The 20,352-nt window shown below is 42.2% G+C and overlaps 1 protein-coding gene across 7 annotated transcripts in view; it reads right to left on the bottom strand.

Moving 5' to 3' along the window:
- Window positions 1-838: 838 nt before the first annotated feature.
- Window positions 839-20,352, bottom strand: part of ASTN2 (astrotactin 2) — a 985,877-nt gene continuing 966,363 nt past the window's right edge. For all 7 annotated transcript variants that reach the window (XM_015116965.3, XM_015116967.3, XM_015116966.3 and 4 more), the window contains 3 exons: window positions 17,621-17,721; window positions 15,781-15,964; window positions 839-1,690 (listed from right to left, as the gene is read on the bottom strand). In XM_015116965.3, the coding sequence (XP_014972451.3) occupies window positions 1,453-1,690; window positions 15,781-15,964; window positions 17,621-17,721 (523 nt within the window). In that variant the 3' untranslated portion in view covers window positions 839-1,452. The remainder of the gene's footprint in view (window positions 1,691-15,780; window positions 15,965-17,620; window positions 17,722-20,352) is intronic.

The following is a 20,352-nucleotide window of genomic DNA, read 5'->3' as shown; positions in this document are numbered from 1 at the left end:
AAAACAGTGTCAAGCTTCTTTTCCAAAGCTTCCAATGCCTTGCCAAGGTCCCAGCCTCACCTTGCCAAGCTCCCAGCCTCACCTTTTGACACTTGTTACTTTGATCCCTACTCTTAAGGAAAGTTTTCAGTCCTTGAAAGAGGTGTACTCTCTCTTGTCTCTGGGCTTTTGTTCATATCCCCTCTTGCTGGAGCAAATCCCATCTTTTTTTTTTTTTTTTTTTTAAGTTGTCAACTAGGCTGGAGTCCAGTGGCACCATGTCGGTTCACTGCAACCTCCACCTCCCAGGTTCAAGCAAGTCTCGTGCCTTGGCCTTCCAAGTAGCTGGGATTGATTATAGGCGCATGCCACCATGCTATTTTTTATTTTTTGTATTTTTAGTAGAGATGGGGTTTTGCCATATTGGCCAGGCTGGTCTCAAACTCCTGGCCTCAAGTGATCGACCTGCCCTGGCCTCCCAAAGCGCTGGGATTACAGACACGATCCACCGTGCCTGGCAAGCAAATCCCTTCTTTTTCATCTCTCTGTCTGGCTTATTTCTCCTCATCCTTTGGGTTTAGGTATCACTTTTTCAAGGAAGCATTTCAGGAGCCCTCCAGTGTGTCTCATGCTCCAACAGTGAATGCAGAGAACCTCCATTCTTCCTCTAGCACAGCTTGAAATGATCAGACTCCTTCTCTATAATTTCCACTGGGCCATAAGGTCCCTGAGGGAAGGAAGCTTCTCTGTCTTTAGTTGCATATGCTCTGTGACTGGCACAGTGTAGATACTCAATAAGTGAATAAACAGAGGTCTCTCAAGAACATTCCTTTGGTAAGAAATACTACCCAAGCAGAAAGAGAGACAATAGGAATTTTTAATGCATGGACAGGCCTGCAGGGGACTCTGGGCAGACTCACAGGTAGCAGGAAGAGGCAGGGTCCCACAAACTCAATAATGTCCAGCAAAAAAGAGAGAGAAGTCCTTAAAGACCCATGCTTCCTCACTGCAACCATCCTCAGAGCTTCCTTCCTGGTGCTGAAGAGGTCAAAACTGTGTCCTCTAGGGGTCAGGTCAAAACTGTCCCTCCATAGGTCTCCTCCAGGGGTCCATGGCAGGAAGAAAGCAGAGTGTGGCAGGAAGGAGGAAGAAGAGCAAAGGCCGCTTGGTCTCCACCTGAAAACTTCTGCCTCAGGATTGACAGCCATCCATAAGAAAAGGTTTAAAAAGGAGAGACTTTTGATAGAGTCAAATAATATCTTTGAAAAAATAAAAGATAGAGAAAAATGAATAATTCAAAGGTCTCTGTCCACTATTCACAGGAGAAACTATTTGCTTTGGCCTTGCTGGCAAGTTTCATCTGCTAGGCCCATCCTCAGCTGTCCCCCAGCCCACCCAGGCCCCAGGATCCAGGAGAATACTGCTCCCCCTCCCATGGAGAGTCTCTGTGCTCACGGAGGGCAATACCCTCCCTCACCGGCCCTTGGACTCCCCGTACGTGTTCCGGGCCATTGACACCATCTTCTCCTCACACGTGATTTTGGTGTCCTTGAGGATGCTGTACCACACCATGCCTGCAGGCCGGACCTCCTCGCTGCGGCAGAAAAGATAGGGCACCGTTTCCACACGGCTCTGGATGTAGGCACTCCGCAGGAGGCTGGAGCAGTGGCTACTCACCCTCTCCAGCCGCCGTAGAATCAGATGGGCCTTCCTGAAAGGTAGGATGAGACAGCCATGATTAAAGAAGCTCAGATCAAGAGTTAGGCCTTTGAGGTAGTGAGTAAATGTCAACAAACAAATGAGAAATTCTTCTCCCAACCATTTCCTATCTATTCCGGATCGGAGTGTGGAACTTCAAACACTCACTCAAAAATTACCCCAGAACCTGTCTTCTTCAATTGTGCAATGTGTTAAAAAAAAATGAACAAGAGTCATAGCCTTTAACCTAATATTTTTACTTCTAGGATATGGGAGCCCTAGGAGTTTGAAAGTGACCAGCCTTGGACTCTGATCAAATAGATATTATTATAATGATTAAAAAGCAACAAGAACAACTAAAAGTTATTGACACCATATGCTAGACACTGGGTATGCACTTTACATATATTTTAAATTTTTTATTTAGCCTTTATAACTATCCTGAATGTATTGTCTACCCCCTTTTAATGGGTGAGGAGCTCAAGCAAGGCTCAGAATAGTGACACTACTTGACCAAGGCAAACATCAAGTTGGCCACTGGAGTTGGAAATAATCTAAATCTAGGCCTGACCACCCACAGTCCCTTTCTAACTGTCTGTGTTCTCATTTCATGAACTCTTTCACACTCTTTTCTCCCAGTCTGGAAACTTTGAAATCTTGCCCTTTGTGATTCCCTTTCATCAAATATATATATGTCCCCAAATCAGAACTTTTCTGTGTCTCATTTTTTTCCATCTTTAAAAAAATGATGATGGTCTTATTCTCAAGTTGAGTATGAGAAATGCCTAATGCCTGATATAGAGCTCAGAGTAAGCTTCTAATAAATGATAGCTACTCTTATAAAGGATTGCTGGAATGAGCCCTCAGGATCAAGGTTACGCTAAAGACTAGCCTTACCAAGAATCATTCTGTACTATGGAGGATAACCTTAAGAACTTATCTAGAGCCCTATAGGGTGCTGCTGGGAGAAATCTGATGGCTGCATAGACAAATAAAGCCAGGAAGGATTGTTGCAATCACCTAGTCCAGGGTTTTTCAAAGGTGGCACTATCGACATTCTGGGCTAGATTTTTTTTTGTTGTGGGAACAATCCTATAGGACATTTAGCAGCATCCCAGGGCTCCACCTACCACCAATAGTACCCTTGCCCCAATCGTGAATTGTCAAAATTCTTTAGACATTGAAGAATTTTCAATAGCACCCTTGCCCCAGTGAAACTGTCTTTAGTCATTGCCAAATATACTCTGGGGGCAATATCACCCAAGTTGAGAACCACTGACCTAGTCTGACCCACTTTCATTAAAAATGTGGAAACTGAGGCTTAGAGAAGGAACAGAATGTCTTTATCCCAGGTCACATTACAAGTCAGCTTCAGTGCAAAGCTGTCTTGTCTCCATGTGGAAACCACTTTTCTCTATGTTCCAGCATCTTCAAGATGCCCAGGCACCCTGGGAGGCTACATGAGAAGTTCTCTCTCTTGCTGTCCTCTCCATGCCCCTCTGATACCACAGGAGGGAAGGAGTTTTACAACAACAGACCCCACAAATGGGAGACTGTGTTAGGCACCTGCATAGCAGCTGAAAAAGGACGGGGCTTATGTGTGTACATTTTGTGGGCACAATTTATGAGGTGCCTTTCAAAAAGTCCTCTTTGTATAGTTCACCACTTGGGTGGAATATTTTCTGAGGTGCCAAGAATTCATCACTTCATAATCACACTCAAGCCACAGTCCTCTTTCCCCTTGGGCAAGTGCCCCCCCAAGAGGAGCCTGAGGAGTTTCTTTTCCATCCCTTCTCACTTGAGTTCTTGCTTCATTCTTTAATAATTCTGTGTCCTGGGGACATTTACTTAACATCTCTAAATCTATTTCTTCATTTGAAAAACGAAACTGTTGTGAAGTTGAAGGAGATAAAGTCATTTCTTGCTGATTTACTGAGCATTTATTATGTGGCAGAACTTCTGGTAGAAAAGATGGACAAATGGAGATGATAATACGAGTGACAAAAGCAATTATAAAAGAAGTCACGAGAGCTGTGTGAAAACAGAGGAAGGTACTTAAGTAGGATCAAGGATGTCCAAGAAGACTTCCTATTATGTGTGAAACATGTGTTCAGTCTCCTAAAGGAATAGGAGTTAGATAAAGAAGAGTAAAAGGCGGCTGGGCACGGTGGCTCACGCCTGTAATCCCAGCACTTTAGGAGGCCAAGGCGGGTGGATCACAAGGTCAGAAGTTTGACAGCAGCCTGGCCAACATGGTGAAACTCTGTCTCTATTAAAAATACAAAAATTAGCTGGGCGTGGTGGTGGGCACCTGTAATCCCAGCTACTCAGGAGGCTGAGGCAGGAGAATTGTTTGAAACCATAAGGCGGAGGTTACAGTGAACAAAGATTGTGCCACTCTACTCCAGCCTGGGCAACAAGAGCAAAACTCCACCTCAAAAAAAAAAAAAAAAAAAAAAAAAAAAGTACAGGTAAAAGTACAAAGATAAGAGATGTATAGATGTTCTGAGAATCTATGGCTGCAATACAGTATACAAGTAGGGACACAGGGAAAACTGGAAGGAGCCAGAGTCAGGCTGCTGGAGCCTAGCAGCTAGGACAGTGGTTGTATGGAGTAATGATACATCCACAGGCTCCAGAACACCGACTGCTCAGGTTCAAATCCCAGCTCAGCCACTCACTCTGTGCGATACTGAGTGAACTGCTTTACCACTTGTCCCACAGTTTTCTTACCTTACCCACAAAATGAAAATAATAACTGTATCTACCAAAGTGTTATTTTTAAAATAAAAAATTAACAAACACATAATAAACTGTCAATAAATGTTAACTATGATTATTGTCTTGAGAGTAAGTGGGAGACTTATCGAAATATTTCAAGAAGCAAAGTAACAGGTTTGGAGCTGAATTGTTTAAAAATACTTCTGGTTGTTTGAGGAGAACTGAGTGGAAGGAGGCAAAACAGAATTAAACCAAGTGGAGGCTGGGAGTGGTGGCTCATGCCTGTAATCCCAAAACTTTGGGAGGATGACGTGGGTGGATCACCTGAGGTCAGGAGTTTGATACCAGCCTGGCCAACATGGTAAAATCCTGTCTCTACTAAAAATACAAAAATCCTGGGTCTTGTGGTATATGCCTGTAATCCCAGCTACTCGGGAAGCTGAAGCTGGAGAATTGCTTGAACCCAAGAGGCGGAGGTTGCAGTGAGCCGAGATCGTACCATTGCACTCCAGCCTGGGCAACAAGAGCAAAACTCTATCAAAAAAAAAAAAAAAAAGTAACCAAGTGGAGTGCACAGTGAGGTGTTAACTGTTTCCCATTGTTGTACTTACAGGTGTTGGTTTGATTTTTCTCTATACTGGTAAAAAAAGCTTCTTTTCTTGGTTTGCTCATCTATGCAAAGGGAACAGCAGATGGCTCACCTCATAAAGTTATAGTGAGGGTTAAGTCAGTACATGTCAAACTCTTAGAAAATTACTTGGCACAAAGTAGCACCTGATGCATGCTAGAAAGTATCATCACCATTATCATTACTACCACCACCATCACTCTCATGGCCATCATCATTATTATCTATCATTAGGTGTATTTTGTGTACCAGGCCCTGTGACTGATATTAACTAGTTTAAGCCTTGGGTATCTTTATAAGTCAGTGACAAGAGACAGGCAGACAGAAATATTAACAGCCTCTAATTCGGGGGCAGAGCACTAGGCTGAGGAACACTAAGCATGCTGTTCTGGGAATATAAAAGATGGACATCAATCCTCAGTTTGGAGACTCACAGTAGTCTCTCAAGAGGATATCACACCTGAGCTAGGTCTTCAATAATGAAACAGCATTTTCAGGTAGATGAGAAGGCAGAGGAAATTGCCCATCCCAACTTAGACTGGAGAGAACATAAACCACTAGTTGTTTGAAATAACCAGTGCAAAGAATAGGTGGGAGACCAGTGAGCTTGGCAGGGATCAGACCAGGCAGACTCTTCCAAGTCATGATGTAGTATTTGGATTTTATTCTGGGCAATGGAGAGACATTTTCTGATTAGACAGTCACAGAAGTAAGCGATAAATATAAATAGAAAATGATGTTGGAAAACACAATTCTTCCAACATGCCCAAATGCCCTTCTTCCAAAGGAACAGACAAAGCCTCCTTTTGCATGGATTAGGAAAACATATTTGGAGTGAGAAAATGATTTTGCCTTTAAGGAACACCTTGAGTTAGTAACAAAGGCAAAGCTAGAACTAGGGTTCCTGATTCCAGAGTCAAGATGAAGTGTTGGCTCTGGAATCCCAGATTTAAATCCCAACTCTATAAATTACAGCTACGTGGTTTGTGAGCAAATTCTTCAATGCCACTAACTCTTAGTTGTAGCATCCATAAAATGAGAATAACAATTTTGTTGGGAGGATGAGATACTATGGACAATTTGCTTAGCTCTAAGTAAATGTTAGCAATGATTGAAAGCAGAATATTACAGTGAAAAGGACACAGGCTTTAGAGCCCATAAGGGCAAGTCACTTCACCTTCCTAAGCCTCAGTTTTCTCTTGTATAAATGAAAATAGAAATATTTATTTTGTAGGGCTGTTGTTAGGTTGAAATGAAATGATGGCTACAGGCATCTAGCACAAGACTTTGTACATAACAGGCACTGAACCAATGTTTGCATTTAGAAAACAAAGAAGAGGCCTGGCGCGGTGGCTCTAGCCTGTAATCCCAGCACTTCGGGAGGCTGAGATGGGCGGATCACGAGGTCACGAGATCGAGACCATCCTGGCTAACACGGTGAAACCCCATCTCTACTAAAAAATACAAAAAAACTAGCTGGGCGAGGTGGCGGGCGCCTGTAGTCCCAGCTACTCGGGCTGAGGCAGGAGAATGGCCTAAACCCGGGAGGCGGAGCTTGCAGTGAGTTGAGATCTGGCCACTGCACTCCAGCCTGGGCGACAGAGGGAGACTCCGTCTCAAAAAAAAAAAAAAAAAAAAGAAAACAAAGAAGAATTCAGAAAGTGAAGCCATGGAGAGAAGGGTTTCAGTTGCTCAAAGGCTGGGAAGGAGAAGGAAGAGTGGGAGTGAGAGAGACCAAAGGCAAAAATGTTGTCTAATAAATTGTAGTCAATAGAGATCCATAAATCAAAAGGCCAGGCGTGCTTCAAGTTTTCCCTGGAGGGGAAATCATAGGTCAGAGTGACCACTTTTCTCAAATACCAGAAATGAAATCTTCCTCATTGGAGATAGGACCCACTGGGATAGGAAGCAAGAGGTGAGGGAGGGCCACCACATACTAATTTATTGTTTTATCAGCAGGTGAGACTGAGATAGGAATCGCTTGTGAAAGAGTCAGGGGCTGGGCCCAAATGCCACTTTTCTGGGAACAATTCTATTCCCAGCAGCATTCCCCAGTCAGCTGTTGACTCACTAATCAGACAGGACAGAGACCCAATTTCTAAGGGGGCCCTGAAATGGAAAAAAAGAAGACAGGCAGGAAGAAAACATTTCCATTCGCCTCCCTCCCTCCTCCCTGCCTTCTGGAGTTGAGCTTAAGTGTCTCTGAGTTAGCTGACCCCAAGTTTAATAAGAATTGAGGACATGATGTGGTTGCACAAAAATGGGAACATAACCTTCAGAAGTGGAGAGAACAGAGGTTAAGGGAAGTAATGGCTTTATTCATGGTGTCCTCATCAGGCTCCATCTGGAGAACCTCCGATACTTCTGGTAAGAGGGACACATGTAAACTGCAGCCAGATCATGATGCTGAGGGGTGTCTCAAAAGCAAGCCTGCTGAGCTGAAAGCAGGAATGGAGAGTGCCCATGGAAGAGGAGATTTAGGCCATTAGTTACATTGTTGTAGCAACAAAAGACAAATGGGCAACAATCTGAGGGTCAGGGATGATAATGACTATAATTTATTGAGCACCCACTATGTGCCAGAAAGTGTACCTATGCAACATTATTCTACATCTAATCCTCAACACAATTTTAGAGTCTACAGGTGATAAAAAAGAGCTTCAAGCCAGTCATTGATCTGACCAGGGTGACAGGAGGATAGGGCGAGGTTTCAATCCTCTGCTGTAAGGCACCAAAGCATATGACACAGCCACCCTAAAACTACCAGAAGACACATTTGGCTCAAAATAATAAAAAATGTAAAGCTAAAGTCCTCTAAATTTAGAATGGGTTATTCCATGTGGCAGTGGGTTCCCCATCACTGGAGGTGATTAAATCAATTCTGTTTTAGAAAGGGGTGTGCTACAGTGGGAGTCCTAACAGGTGTTTGTCATTGTTGTTTATTTGTTTTTAATCTAAAAGGCATGAGAGCCTTGATCCACAGAGAAATATCATCTGATGACCACTCACTTCACAGCAAAATTTGCTGTGACACAATTGCCAAGCACTGAATTCCTGAGCTGAGAGGACCACTTTTGCTGAGGCTCTATTCATGACTCAAAGTCACACTGAAATTTCATCTTCAGGAAGCCTTCCAGATCTTCTCAGCTATCATAAGTCATGTTTTCCCATTTGCTGCTGAAGCATTTTATTTATTTGTGGAGATACATATCACATTTTTTCTTAGTTGTGCACATATCTTGGGATGCGATGTGGTTTCACAGCACACCAGTTGAATATCAGAAGACAATATTCTAAATTCAGACTCCAACACTTAGAGTTTAGACCTTGCAACTATGGACAGTTTACATAACTCCACATGATTCTCTGTTGCTTAATCTTCAAAATCTATTGTTCAGGAGATTAAATGAAATATAAATAACTGGGCCAATAATAGATGCTCAACTAATATTTCCCACCTGCTTCTTGGACAGTGTAGGTCTCCTCTGGTGTCCAGCTCTTTACTATGCAAGAATAACGAATTAATAAATGCAAACTGCCGGGTGCGGTGTCTCACACCTGTAATCCCAGCACTTTGGGAGGCTGAGGCGAGCGAATCACTTGTGGTCAGGAGTTTGAGACCAGCCTGGCCAACACGGTGAAACCCTGTCTCTACTAAAAATACACAAATTGGCCAGGCGTAGTGGCGGGTGCCTGTAATCCCAGGTACTTGGGAGGCTGAGGCAACAGAATCGTGTGAACATGGGAGGCAGAGGTTGCAGTGGGCTGAGATTGCACCACTGCACTCCAGTCTGGGCGACAGAGCAAGACTTTGTCTTGGGGACAGGGGGAGGGAGGGAGAGAGGGAGGGAAGGAAGGAAGGAAGGAAGGAAGGAAGGAAGGAAGGAAGGAAGGAAGGAAGGAAGGAAATGCAAACTGACTTGAAGTGAGAAAATTTTCAGTCCTTAGCTTTCAAAACACAGCAACTCTTCGGCAAGGGTCAATAAAGGGATGAAATGGCACAAAAGTATCATGTGGACCTAAAGAAATAATCAGGCAAGTGGGCAAAAGGTTTATGTGGATTTGTTTATAATAACAAAGAAATTGTAAGAAATATGTTGGTTGTTAATACAAAACCAGATTAATGTGTGATACAGTCACAAATTTGCATGACTAAAGGACCCTTAAAAAAGATAAAACATTGACATATGTATCTGCGGGGAAAAACTTGTACGGCATATTATTAAACAGAAACAGGCAGATATTAGAACATAGTTCATGGATTTGTTAAACATAGTAGAGATGATAGAGCTATGGTTGTAGACATGAACATATTCTTAAGCCTGTATCTGTTTCCCTATCTCCATGCATTTCCATATCTGTATATGGAAATACATATGTACACTGTTAACAATGCAATCTCTGGGGTAGGTTTGGGATTATGTGGCCGAGAGGTACACAATTTTCATTATTTTATATATTTCTGTACCATTTGGATTTTATATAATGAACAAGAATTATTTCAGAACAAAATCAAATGAAGGTATTTTCATTTTAAAATATGAATATATACACATATATTTTTAAGCTGATGTGATGAACTTGTGCAATGAAGCCATGGTTTTATGACTTTCCAGTAGTTCATCAGGGTTACTTTCAAAATAAACCTACATCAAATTTAGCCTCAGCTTGCTCCTATCCAACAGAAAGTCAAAAGCTCAGATACTGCCACTGGTTATACACCTTTAACACCAGGTTTGAAATGTGATTTGTAAGGTGACCACTGAAAATGTTTGCATTTGCTTTTTCTTTTCATCCACTCAGAAGAAATCATAAGACTTTTTCAAAAATGTGTTCTTTGATGACAGAAATGACTGAGTCTCAACTGATCCAAAACTATTTCAGTTGGAACTGATAGGAACTTCAAGACAATAACTAACCTTGCTATATACTATCAGTGGGGAAAACAGATCCATGGGACACTTGTTCAACGTCCAAAGTCAGTGTGTTTTGTTAGTATTTCTTTGTTAGTAATAGTTAGTTGGTATTAGTATTAGCATTTTGTTCTTAATTGAAGGTAGAATGGAAGATATCTTTAATTATAAGATATGCCAATGCTTTAATAACAGCCATTCAAGAAAAAAGGAATACAATGCTTAATGTACACGTCCACTGTGCACAATCCGTCCTGATTTTAGAAATGCCAAAATATACAGAAAAAAGTTAAAAGTGCCTCTGATATTACAAGATTATGACCCTAGAAGCCTAAGTCTGCTCTTGTTCCCATTATCTTAAAAATTCCGAGAGGTAATTCAACATATCCAAAGAAGCAGCTAACACAATCTTGGAGGAATATACAGTGACATCCCAGGCTTGTTTGTTTTCACTAAGAACACAGCAGGGGATGTGTAACTCTTTTCAAATCCCATGGCATGTTGAGAAAGATCCTGTGATGATTTCTGCAATCTGTTCCTAATGCCTGCCATGGAGGCAAGAGGAGCTGACATCATGAATACATGATTCCTTGTCCAGATAGATCAATTTCATGGAAGCAAGATGTCCTCAAGAGCTTGCTGTCTCCTCTCTCTCAATATGCTCAAACGTAACTGAAAGTATAGAGAAGCCCAAGAGTGGTCAAGGACGTTCTGACCCGAGAAAATTCTGGTCCGTGGCCACCTATGAGCTCGGTTTTTCAAGTCTCCTAATAGGAACCTTATGGATGGGGACAGCTGGGTGTCAGCAGGTCTTCTTCGAGCAGCTGTTTGCAGTAACCTGTGATCATAAGAACTAGGCTCTGGGGGACACTGGCCTGATAGATTTATTAGGCAGAGGTAAGAGATGTCCTTTTGTCACTAAATCTTATGGGGACACATATGACTACAGATACAGGAAAGATTTGAAAACATTTTGGGGTTTAGTGATTACATAGTCGAAGAGAATCCTAATAGAGCTCATCTTATGATATCAGTCCTCAATGTACTCCTGGAAAAACCTCTTATCACTCTAGCCAACATGGGTCCCTGAAAAACAAAACGTGTAGGGCTGGAGGTGAAATGATACTAACGATGTGTCTGTTCTCTGGTCTTTATGACCTTCAGCGTTTTCTGGTTCCTTGGCTTCCCAGCTGGAAGAGACTTTGGAGTTCAGCCCTTTCATGTTACAAACGAGGTCCAGAATGGGGATGGCTTGTGTCCAAGGTCACACAACAAGTAGGTGACAAGGCTAGGACAGAATCCCTGGGCTCCTGGCTTTGGAGAAGCATCTTGCCATCTCTTATTTACACTGTGATGTTCTGCACACTTGCTAATCCTTGAAAGGCAGAGCAAATTTATCCAAATTGCTCCTCTGTTTAAAACATTTATATGGCTTCTGGGAGAAAGAAGAAACTTGTGAACAGAACTCACAAGAGCCATCATGATCCGTCCTTTGCTAAACAATCCAGCCTTGTTGTTTTTGTTTGTTTGCTTTTCCTTTTCACCTTGAACTCTCCTCTTTCACTTTGAACTCTCTTCTCCAATAAGATTTATATTTTTAACTGAAGTATATTCTCTTACCCAACCTTCTCTCATCTTTGCATTGGTAATTCCTTCTGATGAGAAGACTCTCTCCCTTCCACCTGGAGGACCCTTCTTCATTCTGTTTCTAAACTTAGAAATGTTCTTTCTTTCATAAGGATTCTTCCTTGAGCTCCAGGTCTGGATTAGCTGCTCCAGCTTTCTGCATCTGGAACCTGGTCACTCCAAGTGTGCTTTTGGGGCCAACAACATTAACATCACTATGAGAGCTTGTTACATTGCATTTTTTGGAATGTTAAAAGACCTCAGAGTTCATGGAATTCAGTAAATGCAGAATCTCAGGCCCAACCCAGACTACTGAGTCAATTTAGATTGTAACAAGTCCCCAGGTGATTCTCAGGCACGTTGAAGTTTGAGAAGCACTGCTCTAAAATGCTCGTCCATTCACATGCCAAATGCCACTGCAATTGCCAGCTGACCAATCTTTTCCTCATTAGATGCTGAACCTTGTAAAGGCAGGATCTGTCATCTTCACTTGTATTTTTAGCCTCCAGTACATGGCCTGACACATAGTTAGCACATTAAATGAATGAATGAATCAATCAATCAATCAAGTGAGATATCTTCAAGTCTTTTAATATTTGCAAGGACATTGCATTTCTTGGAATGTTAGAAGACCTCAGAGTTCATGGAATTCAATTGTTTCCAACTGTGATCTAAAGATTCTTGAGGGCTTGGAGAGACATAAGGGATGCTTGGGATTGGGTGGGGTGGAGGGGCATAGAAGAGGAGACCCAGCAGGTGGGACTCCAGGCCACCCACTCCAGTTTCTACCAGAACAAATCTTTAGTCATCTGGTCCACACATTTAATTATCTCATTACCCAATTACTCAACAACTAATTACTTAGCACCTACTTATAAATGTGAATACGACATAAGGGATCACTAACTACACATAGTTTACATTGTAGTGGGGAAGACAGATAATATGTAAGTAAACATACAAGCAATATAAGATTCTAAATCTAGTAAGTGCAGGAACGATAGTTAAACCATGAGGGTGTGACAGAGCAAATGGGTAGACACTTTAGATAATTCTCTGTGGAGGTGGGCTGTGATTCCATGTAAGATTTATTTAGGAAAAAAAAAAAAAGCCACTGGTTAAAAAAAAATAACACTGTTCTAGTTCATCCTGATCATGTTATAGGTGAGGAGACTGAAGGCCAGAAAGCGGCAGAGCCCAGGGTTGCACAGTGAGTTTATTAGCAGCACCAGGATAGATTAGGAGGCAGCTTCCTTGATTCCTGCTGACATAATCAGTATGGGATGTTGGAGCAATCTCAGATATCCTCCTGGAGACTAGAAAGACCAGAGGAGGAGGAAGCTGGGTGACAGGGTGGGGACGTTCACAGACAGTGGCTGGTGACTGCCTGACTAGGGGTTAGCAGGTTATCACAGTCCATTACTGAGTGGATTGCCCATCTTTTGTGGGCGGCCTGGCGGCCTTTCCAGAAGATTTATGTCCTGGAGGCCCATAAAGGATTCCAGGAGGCTGTAAAGACAAAGTCAGAAGTGGAGCTCTGGTTTAGCTTCCACACAAACTCCCTGAGCCCTCTGGGAAAGCCCAAAAGAGAGGAATGCCTTCCTCTGTCCATAGGCAAGATGGCAGCTGAGAAGACTCACACAGCAGCTTTCATCTGGGGCTCTTCACTTCAGCCTGCCAGTCCCGCCCTCTTTTAGGTTTTATCTAAAGAACCTTCCTTTCATGTGCAAGGGAGAAAGTTAAAGTCCAGGACCCAACAGAACTGATAAGGCCTTGCCCTGGGGTGAGATCCCTTTTATCCCTGGACCAAGCTCTCATCTCTGTCCCTGAGAGCCTAAAATTCTTGGAGGGCCATTGCAAATGTTCTAAGGGCTCAAGGTGAGAGCTCAAGGCAGAACTGGCCTCCATGTCAAACTCTGCACAACTCTGGGCAGCTCATTTTGCCCCATGGGACCTCAATTTCCTTATCATCCAAAAAATGGCATTAATACCCTATATGGTCATTTCGAAGTTTTTAAAGCATGAAGTGCTGCCCACTAAGTATTTCAGGAAGTCATGCGATTCTCTCCAGTGCACCAATGCCACCCTGGCCTAGAATGCTATGCTGTGTTCCTGGGACTACTATCACAACAGCCTCTAGAGCCTCACTGCCGCTTTCTTACCTTGACCCCTATAATCAAGCCAGAGGGATCTTTCTCCTTTGATGGTGTGATAATATTATTCCTTTTTGTGAAAAATACTTGAAAAGCTTACCATTACCCTAAGGAGATAATACCAACTTCTTAACCTAATTTAAAGAGTATTCAGGATCTGGCTCCCACTGACCTCCCCCTTATTATCTCTTACCACTCCTGCTGTCACACACTTTGTTGCAACTACACGGAAATTCTTTAGTTGCTCCAAACACAGTGTTTACCAAAGTGCAGGCTGAGTTCTTCTAGGGTAGGGAAAGGATTTTAGGTGGTACTCAAGATGATCACAGACCCAATATTAAACAAAAATGAATCACGTTTGCAAAAGTGGTTAGATTAGCTCTTGCATTCTCTTCCCCTCTTTCAGGTTACTTCAAAAAGAAAATATTGGGCCGGCCAGTGGCTCATGCTTGTAATCCAAGCACTTTGGGAGGCTGAGATGGGCGGATCACTTGAGGTCAGGAGTTCGAAACCAGCCTGGCCAACTTGGTGAAACCCTCTCTCCACTAAAAAAAAATTTTTAAAACTAGCCTGGCATGGTGGTGGGTGTCTATAATCCCAGCCACTTGGAAGGCTAAGGCAGGAGAATCGCTTGAACTCAAGAGGCGGAGGTTGTAGTGAGCCAAGATAGCACCATTGCTCTCCAGCCTGGGCAACAAGAGCGAAACTCCATCTCAAAAAAAGAAAAGACAATCTTGGTTTGGGGCTGTGTCTTTAACACTTCTCTAACTAATCTCCCTTTTGAAGGGACAGCCTCAGGCTCTGCTAGAATTGAACAACATTGTTTTCCGTTTTTTGTCTTGTTCCACTTTTGTTGATTTTGTCCATTGTATTGAAGGGCTAAGTTTAATTTTCTATTAAGGGAAGATGGTGTTGGTTTTTCCTTTACAAGATAATGTGTTTTCTGTTCAAATACATTTTTAATAAGAAGTGAATCTAAGAAAGAAATACAAAATAAAATATATATGGTGGTGAGATGGCAAAAGTCATAAAAGTGGTAGGCAAATGATCCAAAGTTGAGAAGAAAACTTCCACTGTCATGTAATATTTTCTCTTCTGAGCATTCCGTCAGGTAGTCTCTCTACTCCAAACACCTATCCTTCTCCCCAGCAACCCTCACTCACCTTACCCCAACTCAAACTTTAGGCCTCAGGCTCTCAGCCCCAGTGCAGCTTCATTGGGTGACCTAGACCAGATGCCTATGTCTCATGTATGTTCCCAAAGAGTTCTGTTCTTCTGCTATCATGACACTTATTATTCCTGCTCTACATAACTGCCTGTTTAACTACCTGCAACAGGAAGTTATATATAGGTAGCAACCATTTCTACCTTTTTACCATTGCATTGTCAGCAGCCACCACATAACAGGTGCTGTTAAATATATGCTGAATGGATGAATGCTGCTAGATGCAAGACATACAACGCAGCCACCATTGCATATACTGCTTTATGAAGCTTTAGATGATAGTGACTGTGCCTTAGTTCTGTTTGAATCATTGCTGGTTCCTGGCATAGTGACTGGCATGCAGGACAAAAATAAAGCCTTCATACATGTTGAATTCATCAATTTATGTAGTCGTGTTCACTAATGGACTTTAGTCAAAATCATAGCTATTTACTGTAGAAAAACTCAGACTTCTTATGGAAGACTGAGAAAGGCCCTGGATTATGCACCATGGCGCCGCTGCTGTTCTCCTCCGTGATCTTGGTTAGGACACAGGCCTTCAAAGAGCCTAAGTTTCCTATCTGTAAAACAAAGTGGGAGATGAGCAAGGAGAATGATTAATGCAAACAGCATCAATGCCCTTTCCCTATTAAACATTCCAGGAGTGCAGGAATCTAAAGTTCCAAGAGTCTTTCATTCTCCCTGCTCATTTTCTATTTTTAGCCTTGACACGACTAAGGTGATAATCACCCTTATTTACTTGATAAAGCCTATTCTCAGCCTATGGGGAAAGGGTCTAGAAAAGTCAACTGGAAGCAAAAAGAATATGCCCTTTCAATCACACAAATACGCTCATACCTGGGCCCCAGCTCATCCTCACTTCTCCAGACGAAGTCGCCAAATTTTTCATAGTGAGAGTTGTAGTGGTGCTGCACTCGGAACAGCATCGAGGCTGAGACCTCCATCAGGGTGTTGTAGGCCATCTGCTGCTCCTTTCCACTTGTGTACCCATTGTACAGATTGTAGATCTTGTCAGCTATTTCTGAGAGGTCAGAAGGGCAGAAATTGATCACTGAGTGGTGAAAACAAGTAAGGATATAAGCATGGGCTTCAATAAGAAAGGCACAGTGGTGAGAGAGTTTGCTTGCATAAGCTCTGGGAGCAGACAAACCTTAATTTCATCAGGAATACGTTATTGACTGGTTGTGTTTGGTTTCCTGTCATCTGGAGGTAATGATGTCTATTCTGGAGGTGCATTGGGAGAACTAAATTAAAGAGTGGATACAAAGCACTCAACACAGGGCCTGGCACAAAGTTAGTGCTCATAATTGCAAGCTTAATTATCAATATAATTATTGTAACTGTGATTTTACATACAATTGGCTTAAATAAACTGTCTTGGATAATCTCAACACCCTCCTTCTATTTCCCCTTTGTTGTATTTCCAACACATTTCTGTGATCAGGTCTGACAGGTCCCCGTTTGAAACACCTTTCAAAGAAAATCCAAAGGCTTCTGCTTGCTGTTCATGGCTATTTCTACTGCTTCAGTTACTCCTGCTAATGAAAGTAACTCCAATTCAACATGACTAGAAGGTATATTCTTTCAGCTTCAAAAACCCCGATCGAAATCTCTATGTGGCCCAAAATCATTACTGACAACAGTTGCTGCTAGGAGAATCTGGAAACTTAGAGTAAAAATGGGAGGAACATTTATGTTACCCTATTTTCTACTCGATTTTTATTTGTACTTTTTTTTTAAAAAAAAAAACAATGGACATGTGTTATTTTAAAATAAAAAATTTTTAAATTTATCAGGAAAATACTTTAAATCCCCTCTCCTTTGGTAGCATATAAAACATTTATAATTGAGTTTATTATTGAGCCATCTGCAGAAACGTCTGTCTCACCACCCACAATGTGAATTCCTAAAAGGTGGAGACCATGTCTCTACTGCATTGCTTGAACTTTTGAGAAATAATTGTTCAACTTTAAGTAGACCACCAGGACTTATGAGCCACTGTCACATTTTGCTAGACTTGATATAGAAACTACATCTACACAATGCTCAAGAACTAAGTATATGGTGTATCTGATTGACTACTTGTACTTTTTTCAGGTGTTTTTTTGCCTGCTGTTTACGTCATGAACCGGAAGTAGCAAAAACATTTAATCTTGCATGCTAACTGACTGATAATCACTGATGGTAGCTCTCTGCTGAGGATTCGGAGGCCACCATGGGACTGGATGGAACAGCATGCTGTGATCTGCTAATGATATCTGCTATGGGCACCACAAGGTGAAATGGTCTTCTAGGTACCATCTCTTTACTACTCTAGCAAAGACAAGTGGGAGAAAATGGTCCCTGAGAAATCTAGGCCAAGGGACAAGATACAGTCATGGGGCTCTGACTCCCTACCATTCCCGGCCTGTAAGTCAGAACACAGATCAACTCTCTAAAAGAGGGGGAAGTCTTTCCACTGCCAAAGATATTGCTAGTCAATCTTAATTTTTCCCTTCATGACTTTGATTAATTTAGCTCCATGTTTCTCCTATTCCCTTAGTGCCTTCACTTTCTTCTCCCTGTGCCAGTGTGTTGGTGTATGTGTGTGTGTATGTTTAATGATTAGTGACTGTTGGGTACAGAACTTAGGGGAAATATGGGAGTTACCTTGGAGTTGAAAAACTAGGTCACCTACCTTCTGCCTTGTTGTCATCTACCAGTGGACAGGCCGTCCTCAGGGTTACCGTGCTTAGCTCTGAGTGCCTCCCTCGTGTATCCACAGCATACAGAGTGAACCTGCAGCACAGCAAGAAAACAGAGCACCAGGCTGTGACTTCACAGAAGGCCCTGGGAGTTGCAGGGAAGAACACAGTCATGGCACATTAGGCTATAGGAAAAATGATTTTTAGAAAAGAATGATAATTATAAAGCATTTGTTGAGCACTAACTGCCTACTCGGCACTTTGCACTTCATCTCAGCCTAAAAGGGAGGGATTTTTTTGTCATCCACATCTTGTCAATGAGGACACTGAGACTTAGATTGTGTATCTTTCCACTGTCTCAGTTACTGAGGAACAGAACGGGGGTTAATCTGGCTATAAGGCATATCCCCACCTTTCTGTGATGTCATCCGAAGCTCCATGCTATATTGGTGGGAGCAGACACAGCCTGTGTGGCCTTAGAAGGGAAGAACTGGTAAAACATAGACCTGGCAGATTCAAGTCTAATCCAGAGCACTTAATTCTTTCTACAGCAGCCTCTGTCCTCTGTCCTATCTTGGGGAAGCTCTGTGACCCTTATATTCCCAGATCTCTAAGTTCTACAGTTAAGCAAAGTCTAAGAAGGGAGCAGAAACAACTTTCTAGGTGATGTGAGCCTTAGAGGCCAAGAACAGTCTGAATAGAAGGGTTGAGCATCTGAGTGCTCTGTCTGCATCATGCCATTCTTTTTCACTAGCTTTTAAGGGTAGAGGCAGTAGTGTGAAGTGGGTAGAGGGTTCCCTACATTAAGTAGAAGAGACTGGGGTCCTAATGGCCCTATTTTCTTACCTCCTCCCCTGCATCTCAAAGTATCCCATGTTATAAAATAGGCAAAACACTATGATTACCAAGTTTTAGAATGGTGAGCCCTGATTGGCCATACTTACTTGCACTTAATAATTATAAGTTGGTTATACAAATTAATTATTAAGTGCTAAGACCCTAATATGTGTCAAGCACTGAGCTAAGAGTTACCTACATTAACACAATTAGTTCCCCGACACAATCCTAAATGACAGGTACTATTACTCTCTTTATTTTATATGTGAGGCTCAGAGAGGGGAAACAGCTTGCCCAGAACCACATGGTAATTACTAGGATTGGCAATTTAAACCTTGGTTTCTCTGACTCTAAAGTTCATACATGCAACCACCATAAGCTGTTGTCTTCTGATCACAGTTCTGTAGAAACCAACTCTGTAAAAATGTGATTCCATTAGCTACATTTGCTGAACCCCAACTATGTTGAAGCAGTGCCATCTCATACGTTTTCTGATCTTATGAAAACATGCTAAAATAATCACCCTCATTATCTATACCTTTCAAAAGATAAAACTGAAGATTAAAAAAATTAAGCAATGTGTCCAAAGTCACAGGTTCAGAAAATTAAGGAGCCAAGACAATCATCTGTCTTACTCTAAAACCCACGCTCTTTGCTCTCAGCTGCCATTTTATTGCTCCCACTTGCAAGCTCAGAGGATCAGATCTGGGTTACCTACATGGGCCCTGCCAGCTTTGACTTCCCATGACCTGAGGCCTCAAAGGTTGTTTTAATAAAGGGTACCATGAGTCAAAACTTCTTGGTACAAAGGAAGCAGGGGGTGACAGAGGAAGGTATCTGGTCTTGGAGATGGCCATATGTGGGTTCATATTCCAGTTTTACTGCCTAGTGTTTTGAACTTGGGCAAGTTGCTTCACCTCTCTGAGCTCATGCACCTCTCTGCACCCGGCAACTGTGATAGAGAGACTGCCACCCACCTCACAAGTGCAGTATGGATAGATGTGAAATTTAAGTGCACTGTGAGGTAAGTTATCATTGGAAAGCCATGCAGAAGGGTTGAGAACAAGATCATAAATAAATTCGAGGAGGTGAGAGTAAGCAAGTGGCAAGGTGGGAAGTGAGAACAGCATTGGGCAACATTATGTAAGCACTTATCATCCACATATGGACCCATCTAGAAAGTGGCAGAGGCAAGATGTAAACGCTAGCATGCATGTCCCAGAGTGCATGCATGTCCCAGAGTGCATACACTTCAGCTTGGGTACAGCATATTGTTGTCATTTAACACAGTGCTAGGCACATAGTAGGCACTTGATAAATACCGGTATGAATTAATGAATCAAAGCATACCATCTCTCATTTCTCAATTTTAGTTTCTCCATCAATAAAATGAGGTTAGTTTCACAGACAGTACATGGTTGTCTCAAGGATGACATGGAGTGATGCATGAGAAAGTGGCTTGTAAGACGAGGATTTTTATAAAGACCATATATAGAGCACTTATTTGTGCAAGACAATACATTTTTAAAAATGCTTTCTTGGAGTTAGAAGAGAAGATGTATTTCAACCAAGGGAAACATGGAAGGCTTGTAGTGAATAGAATATATGAATGAAAGTTCAAAATATGAAAAGTAGGAATATGTTTTAACACTGCTTTCTCATAGGCCACTTATGCTCCTGTGGTGCTTCTGCAATCCACTTCCTCCACCCAAGAGGGCCCAGGGTCATCTTGCTGCTTAGCCAAGGAGCATGAATAAGAGAGCCCCCACCATGCTGGGGAAGAAGTGGTCTTAGGTTTTCATGCCATAAAAACTGGGTAGAATCCTTGCTTTCTCCAATTGCTGGCTGAACATTCCTTGGGAAGTCACTTCACCTTCTTTGAGTCTCA

This window comes from Macaca mulatta, chromosome 15 (genome assembly GCF_049350105.2).
Source record: "Macaca mulatta isolate MMU2019108-1 chromosome 15, T2T-MMU8v2.0, whole genome shotgun sequence".
Taxonomy (NCBI): domain Eukaryota; kingdom Metazoa; phylum Chordata; class Mammalia; order Primates; family Cercopithecidae; genus Macaca; species Macaca mulatta.
The sequence above is the reverse complement of the archived record's forward strand: the minus strand, read 5'-3'. Positions and strand labels throughout refer to the sequence as shown.